The 18,126-nt window shown below is 41.3% G+C and overlaps 2 protein-coding genes across 2 annotated transcripts in view; both read right to left on the reverse strand.

The window, feature by feature from the left end:
* The window catches only part of DNAH10 (dynein axonemal heavy chain 10), a gene marked incomplete at both ends in the record, with an annotated part of 53,944 nt that extends 50,755 nt beyond the window's left edge, over positions 1 to 3,189 (reverse strand). Inside the window, 4 exons of the mRNA XM_079543649.1 lie at positions 157 to 262; positions 1,024 to 1,160; positions 2,542 to 2,649; positions 2,961 to 3,189. Of these exons, the coding sequence (XP_079399775.1) occupies positions 157 to 262; positions 1,024 to 1,160; positions 2,542 to 2,649; positions 2,961 to 3,189 (580 nt within the window). The remainder of the gene's footprint in view (positions 1 to 156; positions 263 to 1,023; positions 1,161 to 2,541; positions 2,650 to 2,960) is intronic.
* Positions 3,190 to 3,815: 626 nt separating this feature from the next.
* ATP6V0A2 (ATPase H+ transporting V0 subunit a2) lies at positions 3,816 to 18,049 on the reverse strand (the record flags this gene model as incomplete). Its single annotated transcript, XM_079543633.1, has 20 exons — positions 3,816 to 3,918; positions 4,750 to 4,921; positions 5,166 to 5,283; positions 5,956 to 6,075; positions 6,310 to 6,429; positions 6,942 to 7,152; positions 7,579 to 7,697; positions 8,002 to 8,092; positions 8,573 to 8,730; positions 9,652 to 9,791; positions 10,447 to 10,597; positions 11,087 to 11,299; positions 11,611 to 11,704; positions 12,047 to 12,129; positions 12,893 to 13,019; positions 13,736 to 13,836; positions 14,132 to 14,269; positions 15,097 to 15,194; positions 16,479 to 16,557; positions 17,966 to 18,049. The coding sequence occupies 20 exons, from the start codon at positions 18,047 to 18,049 to the stop codon at positions 3,816 to 3,818; spliced, it is 2,520 nt and encodes an 839-aa protein (XP_079399759.1).
* Positions 18,050 to 18,126: the final 77 nt, after the last annotated feature.

Here is an 18,126-nt window from a genome sequence, read left to right on the forward strand (position 1 = left end):
GTGGACATGGACTAAAAGACATGGTTTAGTGACAGCACTCAGCAGGTCAGATGAATGGTTGGATCTGATAATCCTGAAGACCTTTTCTGACCTGAGTGGTTCTGTGATTAATGCAAAGACTGGAAATGCTGAACTTCAGTTACTCAGGACAAATACCTTTGGGGTCTCTTAAAAAATATACAGTAGCATCTGATACAAATTCTTCAGGAATTTCATCAAGAGCCACATAGAAATACACCTCGTCAGCTTTCTGTTCTGTTATCTGAAATAGAGAATATAAAGAAAGAATGATTTGCTATTTGCTGACATGTTTCTTAACAGCAACAAAATTTTTGCCTTCTGTGAGCAAAGGGATAGAATGATTAGTTTAACGATTTTGCTTGATATTGCTGTCCAGGTAAATGACTGGTATAAAAAATAAAATGTTAAAATAAATAGCTTGGCTAACAGTAAAAATAATCAGCTTTCTAAATGTTAATTTCCAGACCAAGAGCATTTGGGCCTGAAATACAAGAAACTGGAACACACTTAAATGCCCCCCATAGTGCCTGTCTGGGAATGTGCAAGCATTTCATCTCCTTCCACTGCAATTCAATCATAAACTAAGTTTAGTAGATCCATCTCAACTGCCTAGTGAGGTAAAAGCCTTGAGGTACAAAAGCATCTGTCCCCTGCATGCTCCTCCCACAACGTCTTTATTTTGCAGTTACTGTAACTGCAACTTTTCTATTAGAAGCAACTCTGGGAATAGCTAATATGGTACCTGAGTAACTCATTACTTCATTTCCTCACTAAAAATATCTTGTTTTACCCAGTAGATTATCTTCGTAATGTCTCGTCAATTTCAGAGGCTGTGGCAGACATCTCAGGACAGTGCTTTCAAATGAAAATTGTTTTATAGTAAAATGTTCTGTTCTGCTCTAAATACTTGGTTTGCACTGCACTCCATAACTTTACTGGAACATTTGCATCAGAAATCTTGTATCTTCATACCCCAAAGGATGAGAATGAAATGCAGCACACCTGCGTAGTGTGTTCCGTTGCAAATCTTTGCTCCACTTCACCCAATGCAGACTCAGTAGGGAGAGCTGACCCATGACCTGAAACACTTCTATCATCTGAAGATTCCAGATCGGATGTTTTGCTTTTCTGAATCACGTCTAAGAAAAAATAACACAAAGGAACTATCTTAAAGTACAGGTATTCTAAGCACACACGATAGATCCTTCCAATTTCCTTCTGAATCTACTGAATTGAGCATTTTCTTCCTTCTTCATCACCACATTTCAACAACCAACCATCTGTACGTTTCCCCTACAGGACAGCACTATTGCCCATATTAGGACTAAATCCTAATAACAGAAGAAACCATATTACATCCTACATATAACTGGGTTTCAATTAGAACACTCTGGGCTACAGCCCAGGCAGCCTTCAATCCTGATGTCACCAATCAGTTTGCTTGTGCTGGTGGGCAACAGGTCCAATACTGCATCTCTGTTGCTAGGGCTTTCTATTCCTTGGCTAAAAAAGTCTCCTGGATCACCTACAGCCCGCTGTGCTACCTTTTCAGCAGATGTCTGGGTGGTTGAAGTCCCCCAGCAGGACAACAGCCTGCAATCACAATGCCTCCAATAGCTGAAGACTTCTTCAAGAGGCTCCACTTGATCAGGCAGCCTGCAGTAGACACCAACTACAAGGTTCCCTTCATTGCCTCGGTCTTTAACTCTTACCCACGTGCTTTCAGTTTGCTCACTAAAAGCCATTCTTCAGGGAAAGTTCTTCACACTCTATTCCTTTCTTGACGTAGAGGGCAACACCTAATTCCACCCTTCCTTGCCTGTGTCTTCTGCACAACTTGTAGCCATCAACAGCCAGATTCCAGTCATGGGAATTAACCCACCAGGTTTCTGACTGCAACTACATGGTGATTTTCAAGTAGCATGATGGCTTCTAGCTCCTCCTGTTTGTTTCCCAAGCTGTCTGCATTGGTATAAAAGCACTTCAGCTGGGGACCCTGCCTTGTCATCATCTCCCAAGTGTAATTCCTTAATTCCCCTGGAGTTTCTCTGTTGCCTTATCCTATTGCCTCAATAAAACATAGTATAAAATGGTATAAAAAAGCAGATCATGACTCTTTGCTTCTGTGATCCTCTAACCATGACCCCACTCACAAAATCAGATCTGCTTTCCAGGCATTAGAAGCTGCTGATGTTACAAGTGCTTTGCTGGATCTGCTCTGAGGGCCGCATGGAAGAGCCACACCAAATCCCTGCAGCAGAAAGACCTGAAACCTGCATGCTTTGGCTGCTCAAATAATAGTATCATAAAATGACTTGGATTGAAAAGGACCACAATGATAACCCAGTTTCAACCCCCTGCTATGTCCAGGGTTGCCAACCACCAGACCAATCTGCCCAGAGCCACATCCAGCCTGGTCATGAATGCCTCCAGGGATGGGGCATGCACAACCTTCTTGGGCAACCTGGTACAGTGAGTCACCACCCCCTGTGTGAAAAGCTTCCTCCTAATATCACCTACTTCCTTCCAATGCGACAGAGGAGGCCACCTCAGCCAGCTGCTCAGAAAATGAATTATCAGAGCCTTCTTCCTCCTCCTCATCTCCAAACTCGCGTGTACCACCTGTGTCTGCACACACGCACACACACAAACCAGGAAAGCAAGACAGAACCACCCCATAATGGTGATGGTGCAAATCACTCCAAGACTGCTGGAGAGGAGGAGAAAGGGTCTGCAAATAGAAGAGGTGAGCAGGGCACAAGGAGATGGGATGCAGCTCAAGGGAGATGGGGACGCGGAAAGGGGTAAAGAGAGAAGTAACAGGGCTGGGAGATGGGACACAGAGCAGCCCGTGAGAGAAGAAAACGGGAACGTGGCGAGAGGACCACAGGAAGCGCTTGCGGGGATCGAGGGCCCCGCAGGCTGCAGGGCGGCCTCACCCGCTGCCTCCCCGCCCTCGTGGGGGCGCCGCTCGGCCCGCAGCAGCAGCAGCACGGCCGTCACATCCTCATCGTTCGCAGCACCGCCGTTGAAGAAGCGCAGCACGGCCCTCCCGGCCTCGCCGCCGTCGCGGCTTAGCAGCTCCTCGAAAGGCTTCGCGTCGGTCAACCCTAAAGCAGCGAGCGCTCGATCCCGCAACCACCGCACCCGCACGTCGCCCAGGCTCATGGCGGCAGCCGCCGACAGACGCCGCCCAGTCGCCACAGCAACAGCTCCCAGAGGAGCGACGGCCGCCGTCCGGCCGACCGCCGCCTCGCAGCGCCGCCTAACGGTCGCCACGCGCAGCGCCTCGAGCGGGCGGCGGGAGGAGCGGCCGTGTGGCGCGGAGCGTTAAGGGGCTCCGCAGGAAGCGAGGGGAACAGCGCCAAGGGGGCTTTATTGGGAATGGGTGTGATGCAGTGCTGTGTACAAGTTCGTGTTCTGTGATGCCGCCGCGATAAATACTGAAAACTGACACTGCTGCTGAGTTCCAAAGTACACGAGATGGGGGCTTGCTGAAGTAGAGGATAGAGGAGTAATTAACGTTCAGTGTGATCTTAATCCTTTGAGAAAATAAACAGCTTTAACAAAAGGAAACGTGGTGATTTTAGAACATGTGGTAACAATTTGTGAGAAAATTAATTTACAATATTAGTTTATTAAGGAAAACGCATAGTTTCTAGGCTCCAGATCTGCTGTGTATTTCCGTGGGAGGTATATATGACAGTTTTTGGCTGTGGTATAAGGCAATGGGTAAGAAACACTTTGTCCTACAAGAACAGAGAATCCCAAACACTTTGCTGAGAGCAACCGAGCTATGCTATATCATCTTTATTAAAATGTAAAGAAAGGTGCTGAAAAGAGAAAGGCGTAAACTTGTAGCCTCCACCGGTATAGAATTTGTACTGAAATTCCACCCTGAAACAAGATAAAAGGTACAAGGCCAATATTAATCCAAAATTGTCAAAGGAGAGAAGCCTGCAACGCAAGAAACCAAACACCACCACTCCGAATCCCAGCACTCAGACTTCCAGTGCAGCTGCTCCATCCGCAGATACAGGCAGATTTGGTTTTTCTCCAGAGACTAAAAATTCTGCTGTCACAGTTTATTTCTCATTTCTGCCTCACTAATTTGTTTTGGCATTAGTTTTGCAAATCTAAAGTCTCACGATGACAAAACTCTTCACTAATAAAACTCTGACTACATTATGTGTATACACGTCTGCCTTTTCCCCTGCGCTGCAAATATGATCAAGTTTCTGCATACAAAAGTGTAAAGCTCATGATGTGAAGACGAGGAAGGATTAAAATATTTAAAGGCTGGCAGTCTCACTTGAATGAAAGTTCTTCTCACAGATACAAATGTTCTGTTGAGCAAAACAGACTGCAGCCATTTAGTGACACAATTAGACTGAAATTAATATTTATCACAGCTACTAATATTCTACAGTATGAAAAGCTAGGATAGTGTAAATCAAATGTATTAATTCATAATTTGCATGACAATTAATTCAACGTGGCAGAGGTCAGTATAAATCATAAGCCAATAAAATATGAGTTCACTGAAAATATCCAAGAAGAATACTCAAACTAATAAGCCATGTATTCAACAAGATTAGGTAAATTAAAAGAGGATTGGGCTGTTAAAATTTTCACTTAAGGGTCCCTAGTATTTTGACCCCAAATCCTTCTAGAGCAGCCAGTATACACTGGAGTGAAGTAATTAAAAAATGAGCAGTTAAAACTTACCAGTGAAGTCGTATAGCATGGAGAAAAGCAGAAAGCCCCTCCATGACCAAAAGAATAAAAACTGTTAGTGCAGCAAAAAAGGCTAGGACAGGGACTAGCAGTAAGACACCATAGGTTGTGTCCACACGAAGACCCACTCTCATCACCATTTGCCACAGAACTTCTGACAATTCTATTGGGAAAAAAAAAAAAACTTTCATAATTCACGTTGGTACAGCATACATCAAGTGAGCTACTCTACCTAACCTGTATTCTGGTTTAACTAGGATTACAGAATCTGCTGAACGTGGGAACTACAGGAAACTCTCCACCCCATCCCACCTTTTTTTTTCATAGCAGCATCATTTCAGCAGGCCAGCTGAGGGTTAAAAATCAGGACAGATGAAAAGCAACCAAAACCAACACGAAATACTTACGTGCATGTGCAAGACTTAATGCCCAGAGTCTCAGATACGAGGCTGTATTAGAAATACATCCTAGACAGTACTCAATGGTATGAATGGCTTGATTCATAAAAACATCTGCAAAATTAAACTGAAAGACAAAAACACATCTGTATCCATTTAAACAATGCAGTGCAAAGTGAAACAAAAACATTCATCTGCCAATCTTGGTATACAAAAAAAAAAAAAAAATCCATCACAGGGTCATACACTGATTTCATATCAAGGGGAAAAAAAGCTTATGTTTAAGATTCATTACAAAGAGAAGCGACGACAACCAGTCTATTGGTCCAGTTAGTTTCCCCAGTTACTTTGTGGATAGATAAAAATGTATGCAAATTTGTTTTCCAAAATAATATGATCTAGTTCTTGAAAAATGAAGGCAGTAAAAAACGAACACCATTCAAATTCCTGTTCCACCAATGTCACAAATTTACAATGTCAATTTTGAATCTCTACAACTAGGGTTAATTATCAGTAATGCTAGTCACAGAGAAATAACCGTATTAATAGAGTTAACTCTAAATATGCATGTTTGCTGCCAACAAAGATACCAAGACTAAATTCACCACCACAAGTTTCAACGTTTACTTCCAAGAAATTATTTAAGCAAACAATTGTATTTTTTTAGCTACAGCAATACTGGCATTAAGGTCTTTGTAAAGGCTCTGCTGATTTTCTTGGAAGTTTCCGTGATTAGCTCCTTGATTTTCTACTTGTAATTTCCTTTCAAGACCTAACTAATCAGAAATGAACTAATTACCTCCTCTCCATCCTCTTCTACGTGCCCACTATCTGAATGACTGCTTCCTTCCTCCACATCATGAGGCTGCAGCAGAGAAAGCTCTTCTTCACTTTCTTTCCGAATTAGCTTGTAGCCACGCTGCAAAATTGAAATGCATTATGTTTGCTTGGGGACTCTTGGTGTCAATTTTTAGATTTGTTTAAAGTAGTCACAGAAAATAACATTCTCCAAGGCAAAAATGACCAGAGAACTAGAGGAACAAAGAACTATCAAAGTTCTGTAGAAGCACCTAATTATGGACATTATCTATAAGCAATACACCAGCTGAATTTTCTATCCTGAAGAACTGTATGAGCACATATCAATACTTACCCTGTATGTTCTAATGCCTCGACTTCCACTGTGCAACCAATATAAATAAAGTGGTTTTCCAAAAAGCATTACAGGAACAGAAAGAAAAGCAACACACAGTAAAAATCTCTGCAGACCAACCTGTTCATAGGTGGGAAAGAAACAACATTAGACCAGATCACAAAATCAAAATTAAGCCTTCCTTTAATAAGTCTAAAAAAATACTACTGATTTCAGTGCATATGCAACCCAAATTGAAAATGTACCTAAATATTCACTTAATCCTCCTCTTAAATGGAATTACAGACACCCAGCATCTTCAAGGCTGAGTTCCAGATAAAGGCATTACTGAAGCTCGCTGCACTAGGATTATTTACAGCACATAAGCAAGCAGCAAAACTATAAAAATACGACTATTCTCTCACCTCAATTCTAAACTGGGAATTTTTGTTTGAGAAAACTACTTCCACAAGTCCCCAAGAAGAATAAAAATAATTTTTAATGATCATGTTTCTCCAATTTCCCCTTAGTCTGAGACATTCCCCTCCCCAGGGGAAGGCAGAGCACACCCAGCTATCAGCCTTTACGACTGGTAAAATAATAACTGCACAGAGAGCAAAGGATCCTTAGAAGCTTGTACGAAAACTACTAACCTGTCCGGTATAAAAGGCATCTGCTTCACCACCAGGGAACAGGAACATGTTAATGAATTGAATCAGAATGCTTGGAGCAGTTGTGGAGTCCTCTGCAGAGTATGCTAACCACTTAAAGAAAATCATGAACACAAGGTAGCCAAAGATGCACATCATGAACAAAAGTTCAGGAAGAAAAACCAAATAAATATTGTACTTCTTCTTGAAATGTCTAAAAGAAAACAAAGAGAAAAAGGGATAAATAACTTTTACAAAGTAAGATCAAGGTAAACTTGGGACCAAGCGTGGTCACAATGTCATTTTAAAGAGCAGTACTGAATTTAGGACCTAAAAGTGATTTCTTCATACTCAGTGACATTTTAACATGGTATTCTAGTGCAAATCAATGCCATGTGAAGCATTTGCATTTAGCAAGAAGTGAAACACTTTTTGGAATAATACTGACCCATTATCTAATTTTTGTGAAAGAGAACCTCTGTTACTGCCTTTTTTTTCTTTTTTTTTTTAAGATAATCACTATGATGCTGGGTTTTGTTAAAGAAAACACACACCTGCCCCCATTTCTCTTGCCAGGTTAACTGGTATAATTACAGCCTTGGCAAAAAGCATTATGGTTATCATGACTTCTTGTACTTACAAGTGGTTAAATACTCCCAATACAACTCCAAACGTCATGTGAACCACTCCAAGAATCACAGACATTTTCATCTTGAAAGAATTTAAAAAACTGAGACGGTTGCTTGCCAAATTCCAAATCTGAGGAAGAAACGACAAGATACATACCTTCAGAGCAATGTAATGGAAGGAATACAGCAATATCCCTTCTCTATTACGAGACCAGCATTCTACGTCAAGCTGAGATCACAAACTCAGTCTGAAGTGTGTGAAAATAGTTCAATCTTTGATTCATTAAGGGGAATCTCTTTTGAACTGGAGAAGGAAAACAGAAATGCTTCTTCTTTTCCCCCCAGAGTGTGTTTCTCTCTCTAATACACATACCAAAATCTAATTTAAAGATGACTGATCATCACAACAGATAACAGAGAACAGTAAAACTAACCGGATCAATTCCAAAGGGATAAGCTCCATTGTACACACCAGTAACATTTGGATCCAGCATTAAAAGTTGATGAGACTTCAGATCCTCAAGACTGCAGTGAAAGAGAACCACAATCAGATCTGACAGGACCATGAAAGAATAAAGCAATTTCTAAGTAAAAACAGTCTGGCTAGTTAAAAAAAACACAACAACCTGGGCACCTTTTATTTGGGTTCAATTCACACCGTCTTTGAAAGACACATTTTTAGATTTTATTCCCCATTTCCCTGGAACAAAGTTTTGTTTTGAAAGCTCACAATCTGCTTTTAGATAAAATGCACTAACATCCACCCGAAGGATGACCTGTAACCTCTCTTTTACTTTCTTGTATTTTTTTGTTTTTAAATAACTATTACTGCATTTTTCATTTTAAGTGTAGAAGAGACGGAGCCCACAGCCCACTAGCCAGGTCTTGCTACATTTCATTTGAGAGCAACCTCAAATAAGAGAACAGCTAAAGGGCCAAGGGCTGAACCTGCTGCAGGAAATACTCTTGCTTTAATGGCACAGCAAACAGAGGTAAACCACTCACCGCCAAACGTTCTGTTCAAACATTGCTGAAACATTCCACCCGGAACCAAATATATTTAATGACTTCGAAAAACAATCATTGTAAATCAGACCAGTGTATATAGAAAACAAACTCATCAATAGAATGACGTATCGGCCATCAAATAGCATTTTTATTATCTGCAAATATATATTAAAAAAAAAAAAGAGGAGTCATGTTACCCATGCATTTCAAAGAGAAACACATTTCCGGCCACGTAAAAACTTCAGAAAGCTAAACAATACCACAAACAGTCATCAAATAAAACGAAGAAACCTGAGGCCAATCAAAATGGAAAACAATCTTTCTTTAAGCATGTAAATATGCAATCTACAAGGGACAGTCACTTAATGGCAGATTCAGCTTTGCACATTATAGCTTTATGCCAAATGATTTAGGAAACAGAACTTGCTGAGAGCAAATTCAGAGAGACAACTTTGGTTTAAAGGGAATGAAAAGATCTGGAGTCCCCATAGGAGCTCCAGTGACACAAACTGACACTTCTCTCACTGGCATCACTACAGTAACTAATGGTCCTCTTAAGCCACATTTCTTCTCCTAGACTTAACTCAAGAAGTTAAGCCACCTACAATCAATCTTAATTAAATATAATTCTAATAAGATATGCAAGAGTTCCTACTTTCTAAGCCCCTATAATTAAAAGATTAAATAAAACTAAGTCTTGTGAATTTCAAACTGCAACTGTTATTCAGAAACAACAAAAGATGAAACTTGAAGAGACATTTTCTCCTCCTGTTAGAGGCTGTAACCACATTCTGTAAACAACATATGCCACTAAGTAGCTTTAGCAGAACCAAAGACAAGCCCACCAATATTATTTGCTGCCAGCTCTTCTTCCAGCTTGGCAATTTCTGACCTTTCAGGAGAAGAAGAGCTCAAGACACTGCATTAATCTTGAGGAGTACGGTAATACTGAACACATAAAATCTTAGGACAAAAAAGTCTAATACATGCATAAAAAATAGCACTTAACAGGAACATAGCAGCTATTTAATTGGAATTATCTTGCTGGTGGGGTTTAAGTTTATAACTCCTTTTACCTCATCCTGTGATCTTCGTAATCTAGGATGGTTTTCATACAGTATTGTCAGGAGTGCAAAGATGAACATTAGCAGACCATGCCCAAGGTCTCCAAACATAACAGCAAACAAGAAGGGAAAAGTGATGATGGTATAGAGAGCTGCAATGGCAACGTGATACATTTCAGACATACAGCACAACAGATGATGGTGGTATCTGAATTATGTATAAGCAATCAACTATTTTTAGCCTCCCAAACAATTTGTTTAGTCTTAAGTTTGAAGGACATTTCACCCCCTGCTAACAGATCTCCCACACCATATGAATTTAACTCGATTTAAAGCCTGCTTTAATTTATACAGAAGTATTCTTCCGTACAGCATCACATGATGCTATCAGAGTCAAGGTAGCTACAAAACACCGAAAGATATTACACTAACTGGGCTGTATAAGCTAGGTTGTTGTCTTTTATCCAGGTGATGAGCTTCCCACCTCAGCAAAAGCAACAGCCATTACCAGTTTTCCTCTTTTCCCTAAATATATGCTCTTATCCAAGGTAAAGCATATAAATATACAGCTGTTCTCACTATTTATAATGCTGAAAGAACACCTCAAAATCAAATCCCAACTTACCACATGGCAACCACCTGTACTTTGGATGAGCTACTGAAGATTTACAACACCTAATAACTAAGTAGTACGGTTGCCCCCATTTTGCCCCATTTGGTGTCCCACTTAGCAAAGCATTTAAACACACAATTTTACAAACAAGGTGAGCAATAATGACAATACAGTTCAGATTTCAGAGAACCAACCTGGATTCACTTCCCCATAGTTTCCAACTCCATAAGCATCAACAATATTCTGGAACCCTGAGGTGAATTTATTGGTACGTATCAGAGTTGGAGGAGGTTGCGTTGTTGGAATGGTATTCATGAAGGAAGAAATCGTGGCTCCACTCTTCCTCTATTTACGGAGAGAAAGAAAAGAAACATGAAAACTCAGTTGATGCTTAATCTAATGGAAGTGAAATCATTTTCTCTATCAGTAGTTTCACCAGCCTTGAAACATCACTAAAATAAAGCCCAAATTTAACATTCATCTCTTTGCATAATCTTAAAATAAATAAATAAATAAAAAACCCATCTGTTGATCTAAAAATATGAATTAATGTACAGTGCTCTGGTCTGTACTTTATAAGGAATACCAGATGGGGTTCAGATAAGGAACTTGGGTCCAACATAGAAGTTCTTATTTAATAGTAAAGTAGTTCTTATTCAAAGCACTAAATAAAGATTGTGTTTATAAAGAAATTGTTTAACATTTGTTGAGTATGTTGAGACCCAATCCTGCCCGCACCCAACTTTTACCCTGTTTTAAATAAGTATTTTCTTTCCCTATCTGTACAGTCAGAAGACAGAAGCTTTAGCAGCAGTGAGCATTCAGCTGACTTACAGAACCTTCCTCCAACGCATGGCGCAAGTTCTGCAGATCAGCCACTGGACACCAAACCTCAGCAATCAAACATTTGTTTGTGACATCAAAGCTGCACAGGTTGAGTACGTGATAAATGGCTTTCATCTTCTTTACTTGGATAACCCAAGTATAGATGGATTCAGATGCTTTACACAGAACTTGGCGTAAGTAATCCTCAGTTTTATGCAGAACCTTTGTCCAAGCAGAAAAATGAGAAGATTTCATTGAAACAGTTATGTTAACTACAGTAAAAGCACAGACTGTTTGTCCAAAGATGAACCACATTTGCAGGAGGCCCCAAAGAGCACTGCCTCCTGTTCTAGGCAGCGGAATTACTCTGAAGTTTAATAAATACAGGCAACACAAGGCCACAAACATTATGAATGATCATGTTCAGATCCAAAGCTGTCTGTATTTCAGAAACATATTAATATGTTTAATACTGCAATACATGAAGTTATTGCCTCCAGGGCAAATGGACACCACCATTGTAATTTACTCACTGTACGAAGATCCTGAATACGAACGCTCAGCCCTTCAACAACCGCCAGGCGCTCATCCACAGTACTGGGGTAGGGGTACACGTGACAGCGGTAACTGCAGAGACACAGATGTGTGTGAAGAGCCAAACCAAAGCAAAAGGCAGCCAACATCGGGTCCCAGTCAAATCTGCAGCATGCCATCTAATAACTATAGGCAAGATTCTGCCGAGTCTCACTCAGTGCTTGGCCCACACTTAGTAAGGACTGCAGATAAGGCGATCCACGCATTTATTTCTACGCTATGAATTTTTAAAGCTAGGTGCAGCTGACGGGATGGAAAAAAAAAAAACAAATTCAAAGCCTTGCATAAAATCAACGTTTCTAAGGAAGTGGAGGAGAGGAAAAATATACAAGAAAAGAACTCGGATGTAAAGAAACAACATATATTCATTTTTACCAGTCACAAATCTTCTTAACTTTCTGGCCAATTTGTTCACCCCAATAGGACACTAAAAACACAAACCATTTTGTGGTTTCACCCTGAAAGAAAAGAAAATAGTTAATGAAACTTGTTTTCAACCAAGAACTCAAGTGCACTGTCATTGTTCAAATTTGTTCTTTTATGGTATAATCAGAAAAAAGTGTCAGCAGCAACATTAGCAATCCATGTTTTAATTAAGATCAAAAACGAAACTCAAGCGTGCCAATACTTCAAAGGAGTTTCTTTTTGTAGATCATTAAAAAAAATAAAATTTTCAGGGAAGAAGAAACAGATTGTGTTTCATCACCTCTGAATTATAAGATAGAAAAAAGCTCTGGAAAACTGAAGAGTTACAAATCAGAATGAAAGCAAAATTTCATTCAACTTAGCCAACTTTTACAGGTGATGGACAAAGTGCATTTTATAAATTCAGAGATATTTTTTAATAGAAGACAGACAATATCCCAGGCTTTTTTTTTCCTTAACTACTGAATGAACAAATAAAAGGGACATTAAGAGGTAATACCATGTACAGACCTAGTTAATAAATATCCAAGATTCATTTGTGCTTTTTTTTTTTTTTGGTCACAGCAGCCAATCAAAGTCACAGCTACTGCACAGCAAAAGGTAAGATGTATGAGGGGTGGCTGGGGTCACTGGGTTTGCCCAGCCCAGAGCAAAGGATGCAGAGAGGAGGCAGCCATGAGGCCTCCAAAGGCACTGGGAAATCATTTCCATTTAGTGCAGTGCTGAATAGCAATTATTTTAAGTCTTTTGAAAAGTACAAACACAATAAACTCCTTCATAGTATTTATTACTCACAGTATCTGGATCTTCCAGACATTCATCCAGCTCCGCATACGTCAGAATAGTGTATCCTTTACAAGCTCTCCACAGCATTTTTTCAAATGCTTCAACTTTTGCTCGGTGAACCAATCCAGATATAAAGCTACAGAAAAAGAAAGCTTTGGTAAATAGGTCAACATCAAGTCAAATAAGGCAAAACCAAGAAAAGCTAAAATCTCAGGAGTAAATCACATCACAAAATAGCAGCCACAATAATTTAACACATCACCTCTAAAGAAGGAAACCACTCTCTATAGGAACTACCTGGTATATAAAATGAAGGCAACTTCTATTCAGAAAACAGATTGACTATAGGCCATAGGAAACAAATAGAATATTTGACATCATCTCCGCCTATAGCAGTAAGGTTCTTGATTTTTCACTCATTTTTTACTTTCATAAAGACATTGCATGGATTTGTATCCATACATCACTTTAAAAGCAAGTAGGCAATACCATTAATAATAATGTTACATGTTACATTAGTAGTGACTCAGTGTGCTTATCCCTGAAAAACGTTTGAATAGCAGAAGTACCAACTCAGGGCAATTTCAGACTTTTCCTTAGCACACATACTTAGTTTTATGGGAGCTTTGTGACAGTTTTCTTTAACACATCTCTTCAAAGAATCCAGTTTCGATTCAGAGGTACAATTGGGCCACTCACCCTGCCTAAAATAGTTTGGCTTATCTGAAATCACTGGACTCACACAACACCCCATCTTTTGAGAAAGCAGCCTGTTATTTACAGCAGCTCTTGAAGCAGTTCTGAAGCAGCACATCACGGCAATCTGGCAGATATGGACTGAACCATACCTACCCCAGCTTGGCACCCAGTCTGTGCATACAGTTGTAATCTGCAAATGGCTCGTTTTCCACAGATGGAAATTCTTCATAATTTATATGTAAGTGGGACTCATACTAGATAAGAAAAAGAAAGATCAGCTGTAGCTCTCAGGAAGAAAAAAAAAAAAAAACCAAAAACTAATTTATTATTCTCAAGAAGAAAAGTTAGTTAAATTATTTCAGTGAAAATACAAAATTATTTCCTGCGTTCAATTCAGGCAACAGGAAGATCTTGGAATCCCAACCAAATCACTCAGCAACTAACAGGCTCTTTTGCAAAAGTGACCTAAATGTTCTCAGACCAATTTATACATCGACAGGATGTGTAAACAGGATTGTCACACAACATACTCAGATGCTGCAGGATTACCTCAGTTGTTCTCCTGACAAACGTCTGTGTAACATCCAACATGCACGTGTACTCCGTGAGTTCAATCAAGTTTTTCCTCAGCTTCTCTTTGTTTTTATTTACTTCTCTCAATTCTGTCTCCAGCTTCTGCAACTGTTCCTGTTACACAAAATGAAAGTGACACAGAATCAGGTTTGGAAACTTGGGGAGGATTCATTTGAAGTACATGTTAATTTGGCTCAATTATTAGTTTTCCAAATTCCTAAGTGCAATAAATGCTATTACTCAGCCTACCAAAGATTGCTTCATACTGAATATGCCTGATTCACCACCAGAATCCATTAAGTCTGCTGTTAGGACTCTAATTTACTTCTGAGCTAAGGCACACTTGGAATTAGAACCTGGAATAGCACAGAGTGTGAGACATTTACCTATTCTATTGACAGACTTACAATAAAAAGGATCATTCAAAAGTATATTTGCATTTTACAAGCTTCTCCTTCCAACACAATACCAGGAAAAGCATTCAGAGAAAAGAGCACTCTGTACTCACTAGGAAACCAACATGGGAAACAGCAGAGCCTTGGGCTAAGAACTAAGAACTCCCACACACCCTGAAAAATAAGGATGCAGGAAAAGTCCTGAATAAATCCCAAAGCAATAAATGAGGCTCAAGGACTACACCTACATACAGCAATTTATCTGAACAGTGCAACGCATCAATCCATCAAAACAGAGGTGACTACAAACCTCTAAGTTAGCTTTCTGCCTTTCACAGGAATTTTGTGACAATACAACATCCTCAAAGCAGACTTTGAAGTAACACTGGCAGAACATGACATCTGGATAAAGAGAAGTAAAGTCTGCCCCTGACAGGTCCCTGTGTAAATTAGGTCATAAGTGGTGAAACAGAACGTGATCCAATTTGAAATAAAGTTCTGACATCCAGTACTACAGTTTTGGCAACTGGTGCTTGAACAAGTTACCTGGATTTCTAAAATGTGTTTCAGCAAGGGGGCAGGAGGAGCAACATCTCCCTCAGGAAGAGGAATATCCGCCTTTTTAATTTCTTGTACTAAATAGCCTGGAGCGAGAAGAGAAACAGAATCAGAAATATAAGCATATCACTTACACTTGCAAGAACACTACAGAGCCATTGTGAGGGTGCCAATCACACTGCAGCATCAGGCCTCAACTACTTTATTCCTTTATTTCTGCAACCATACACAGAGTCTTCAAAAAGAACACAAGGAAAGGGTGAGCCCTGTGCAGAGGAAAGGCGCTGACAATGGGCTTGGAACACAAGACTTCCCTTGGAAGCTCGCAGAAGGAACCCATCCTCAGAGACGTCTGACTGAAGCCTTCCCACCACCCGCATTTTTTAAGAAGCTTTTAACATTTCACAGTATGTTTTTGTTGTTGTGAGAACAGCTTTCTAATGCCATCTGCAAAAAAAACTGACATCCTGCTCGACGACTCATGTTTGGAATATACAGTGTTCCAACAAAGAGGCTTAAGTAACCCAACAACACATGCAGCTCATGCTGGGCAGTGCGATTGCCACAATAGCTGCTGGGATGTATGGCATGACCAGCACATGATTCCAGCAACACATTCCAATAAAAGGATCCTTCAACAGTAACCTTTCCTCAGGATACACTGCAGTGAAATGCATCTTGGTGAAGCTCTGCAGCCTTTCTTCTATGCATTGATTGCCATGTGAAAGCAATTACTATTAGCTTGAGATGATCTGGAGAGTGCTTGGCAGTTGGACAGGGCTGAATTGTGTAATGTGACCAAAAAAAAAAAAAAAAAAGATTTATCTTATAGTCAAGAGAATATCCAGAGCAAAGCTTCTTTTTTTCCCAGCAGCATTTTAACCATTCAGTACAGAAACAGTCTCAACTATTCATCAGCAGCAAATCAGCAACTCTTCTTCACTTCTGAGCTTAACCAAAAAAGAGAGAAGAAACAGAACAGCAATAACACATACATGTTGTACAGCAAGTAAAACTTATAGCTGAGAAAATTAAGAGACAGAAGCACTAGAACACTGGAATTGCCCACTGGCTGTGCAGTCTCCAGCTGTAGATGTACTCGAGTTGTATGTTCTGACCCATTTCAGTACTGGAGTCAAATAAGCCATCTCTGGCTCTGAAGATCTACAGATACAGTGCACATGAGTGCACACAGGCCTTTGTCACAGATACAAGAATTTTATAAGATTGTGCAAAGTTCATACAGTACAGCACTGGGAAAAATCAAAAAGAAAAACTGCAGCTGAAATCAACACCTCAGTTCCACTCCAGCAAAGTAAGCTTGAATAACGCCTCAGGTGAAAAAGGGCAGGTAGGAAAATAAAGCTCACCAAGAATTCTTTCCATTTCTTCACATTTCTTCACTTCATTCACAAATTTTCTTTGGAACACGCTCACATTTGGGTTCAGCTGAGGAAGGATGAAATACTCATTAGGTAACATGAAAACAACCACTCCTACAAAACACAGCTGTCTGTGAGACTTCATGGAGCCAATGCTGCACATGCACTCTTTCTAGAAAGCCCTTTTCATCTGGGAAGCTACTAAAGGAGGAAAAGATTTGGCTTTCAACAGCAAAGCTTTACTGGAATTGAATCAACAGCCTTCCTTCTTTTTACTCAAAGAACCAAATAACTAGATCTACCAGAGAAACCATTCCCAACCTTATTCCTACCATTTTAAAACACTACTTAAAGATTTCAAATTAACAAGCGTGAACCTTGATAGAAACAGCTTTTTTGTTGTTGTTTTTCGGTTTGTTCAGATTTTTTGCTATGGAGTTTCACAGAATCTATGTGGAATGTTAAGCATTCATAGATATTTGCATGCACCTCCCCATGAGTATGCAATGCCTCTGGCTGCATAATCAACTTTCAAACCAGGGCTAGATGGAATAGCATCTCTAGACATCTCTACAACGATATACTGACGAATGCACATCCACCTACTGCCATACTTGCTAACTAGCTGTTCATTTAAGTTTTCCTTGCAAAGACTGTCGCCTGCATTTCTGAAAAGAAATTCCAAACTCTGTCACCAAGTAAGCATCACATAATTATGATGAGACAGCTCAAAAATGAAGTATTACCCAACCCATTTTCTAAGCCATGCAGTTGGCTTCCTCCAAGGCAAGTTGCCCTGTGGGAGCAGACACAACACATCCTGACAGTCAGTGAGAATGCAGAAATAAGCTTACAGAGCACTTGGGTGCTTCTATCAACCTACTGGGGGTAGGCACATCTACTCTAGGGCAGCAGGTGGGCAAGAAGGCCAGCAGCAACCCGACTTGCATCAGCAACCACGCAGCCAGGAGCAGGAGGGGGGCCTTCCTGCTGTGCCTGGGGCTGGCGAGGCCGCACCTCGAGTGCAGCGCTCAGTGCTGGGCCCCTCGCTAACACAAAGACATCGCGGCCGGGGAGCGAGTCCAGAGAAGGGCAGCGGAGCCGCGAAGGGTGCGGAGCACAGCGCTACGGGGGGCGGCTGGGGGAAGCGGCCGGCTCCGTACAACTCCCGACAGGAGGCTGCGGGATCTGCACGCAGATAACGGCGGCAGGCCGAGAGGTGACGGCCTCACGCAGCGGCAGGGCAGGTTCGGGCGGGTACGAGGGGAAGCTCTTCTCCCAGAGAGCGGTCGGGCACCGGCACGGGCTGCGCAGGGAGGCGGGGGCTGAAGAACAACCCCGCGGGCCCCTTCCAGCCCGGGCCCGGAGCTCAGCCCGCTGCCACACGACGGCGACGCGCGGCTCAGCAGCGGCTCAGCCCGCAGCCCCCCGCCTCTACTCACATCTCGGAACTCGGCCAGGCCGCGCTCCCCCACCTCGCTCAGGCACTCGTACGCCGAGCCGCTCTGCAGGAAGAGCTGCGCCAGGCACATCGGCTCCCCGCGGAACAACGCGCCCATGGCGGCCCAGGACGGAGCGGCTCGGCTCAACGCGGCCGGCGCGCAGCGGGCACGGCGGCAGCTCCCGGCCCGGCCGC

This window comes from Tetrao urogallus (assembly GCF_951394365.1).
Source record: "Tetrao urogallus genome assembly, chromosome: 17".
Classification (NCBI taxonomy): domain Eukaryota; kingdom Metazoa; phylum Chordata; class Aves; order Galliformes; family Phasianidae; genus Tetrao; species Tetrao urogallus.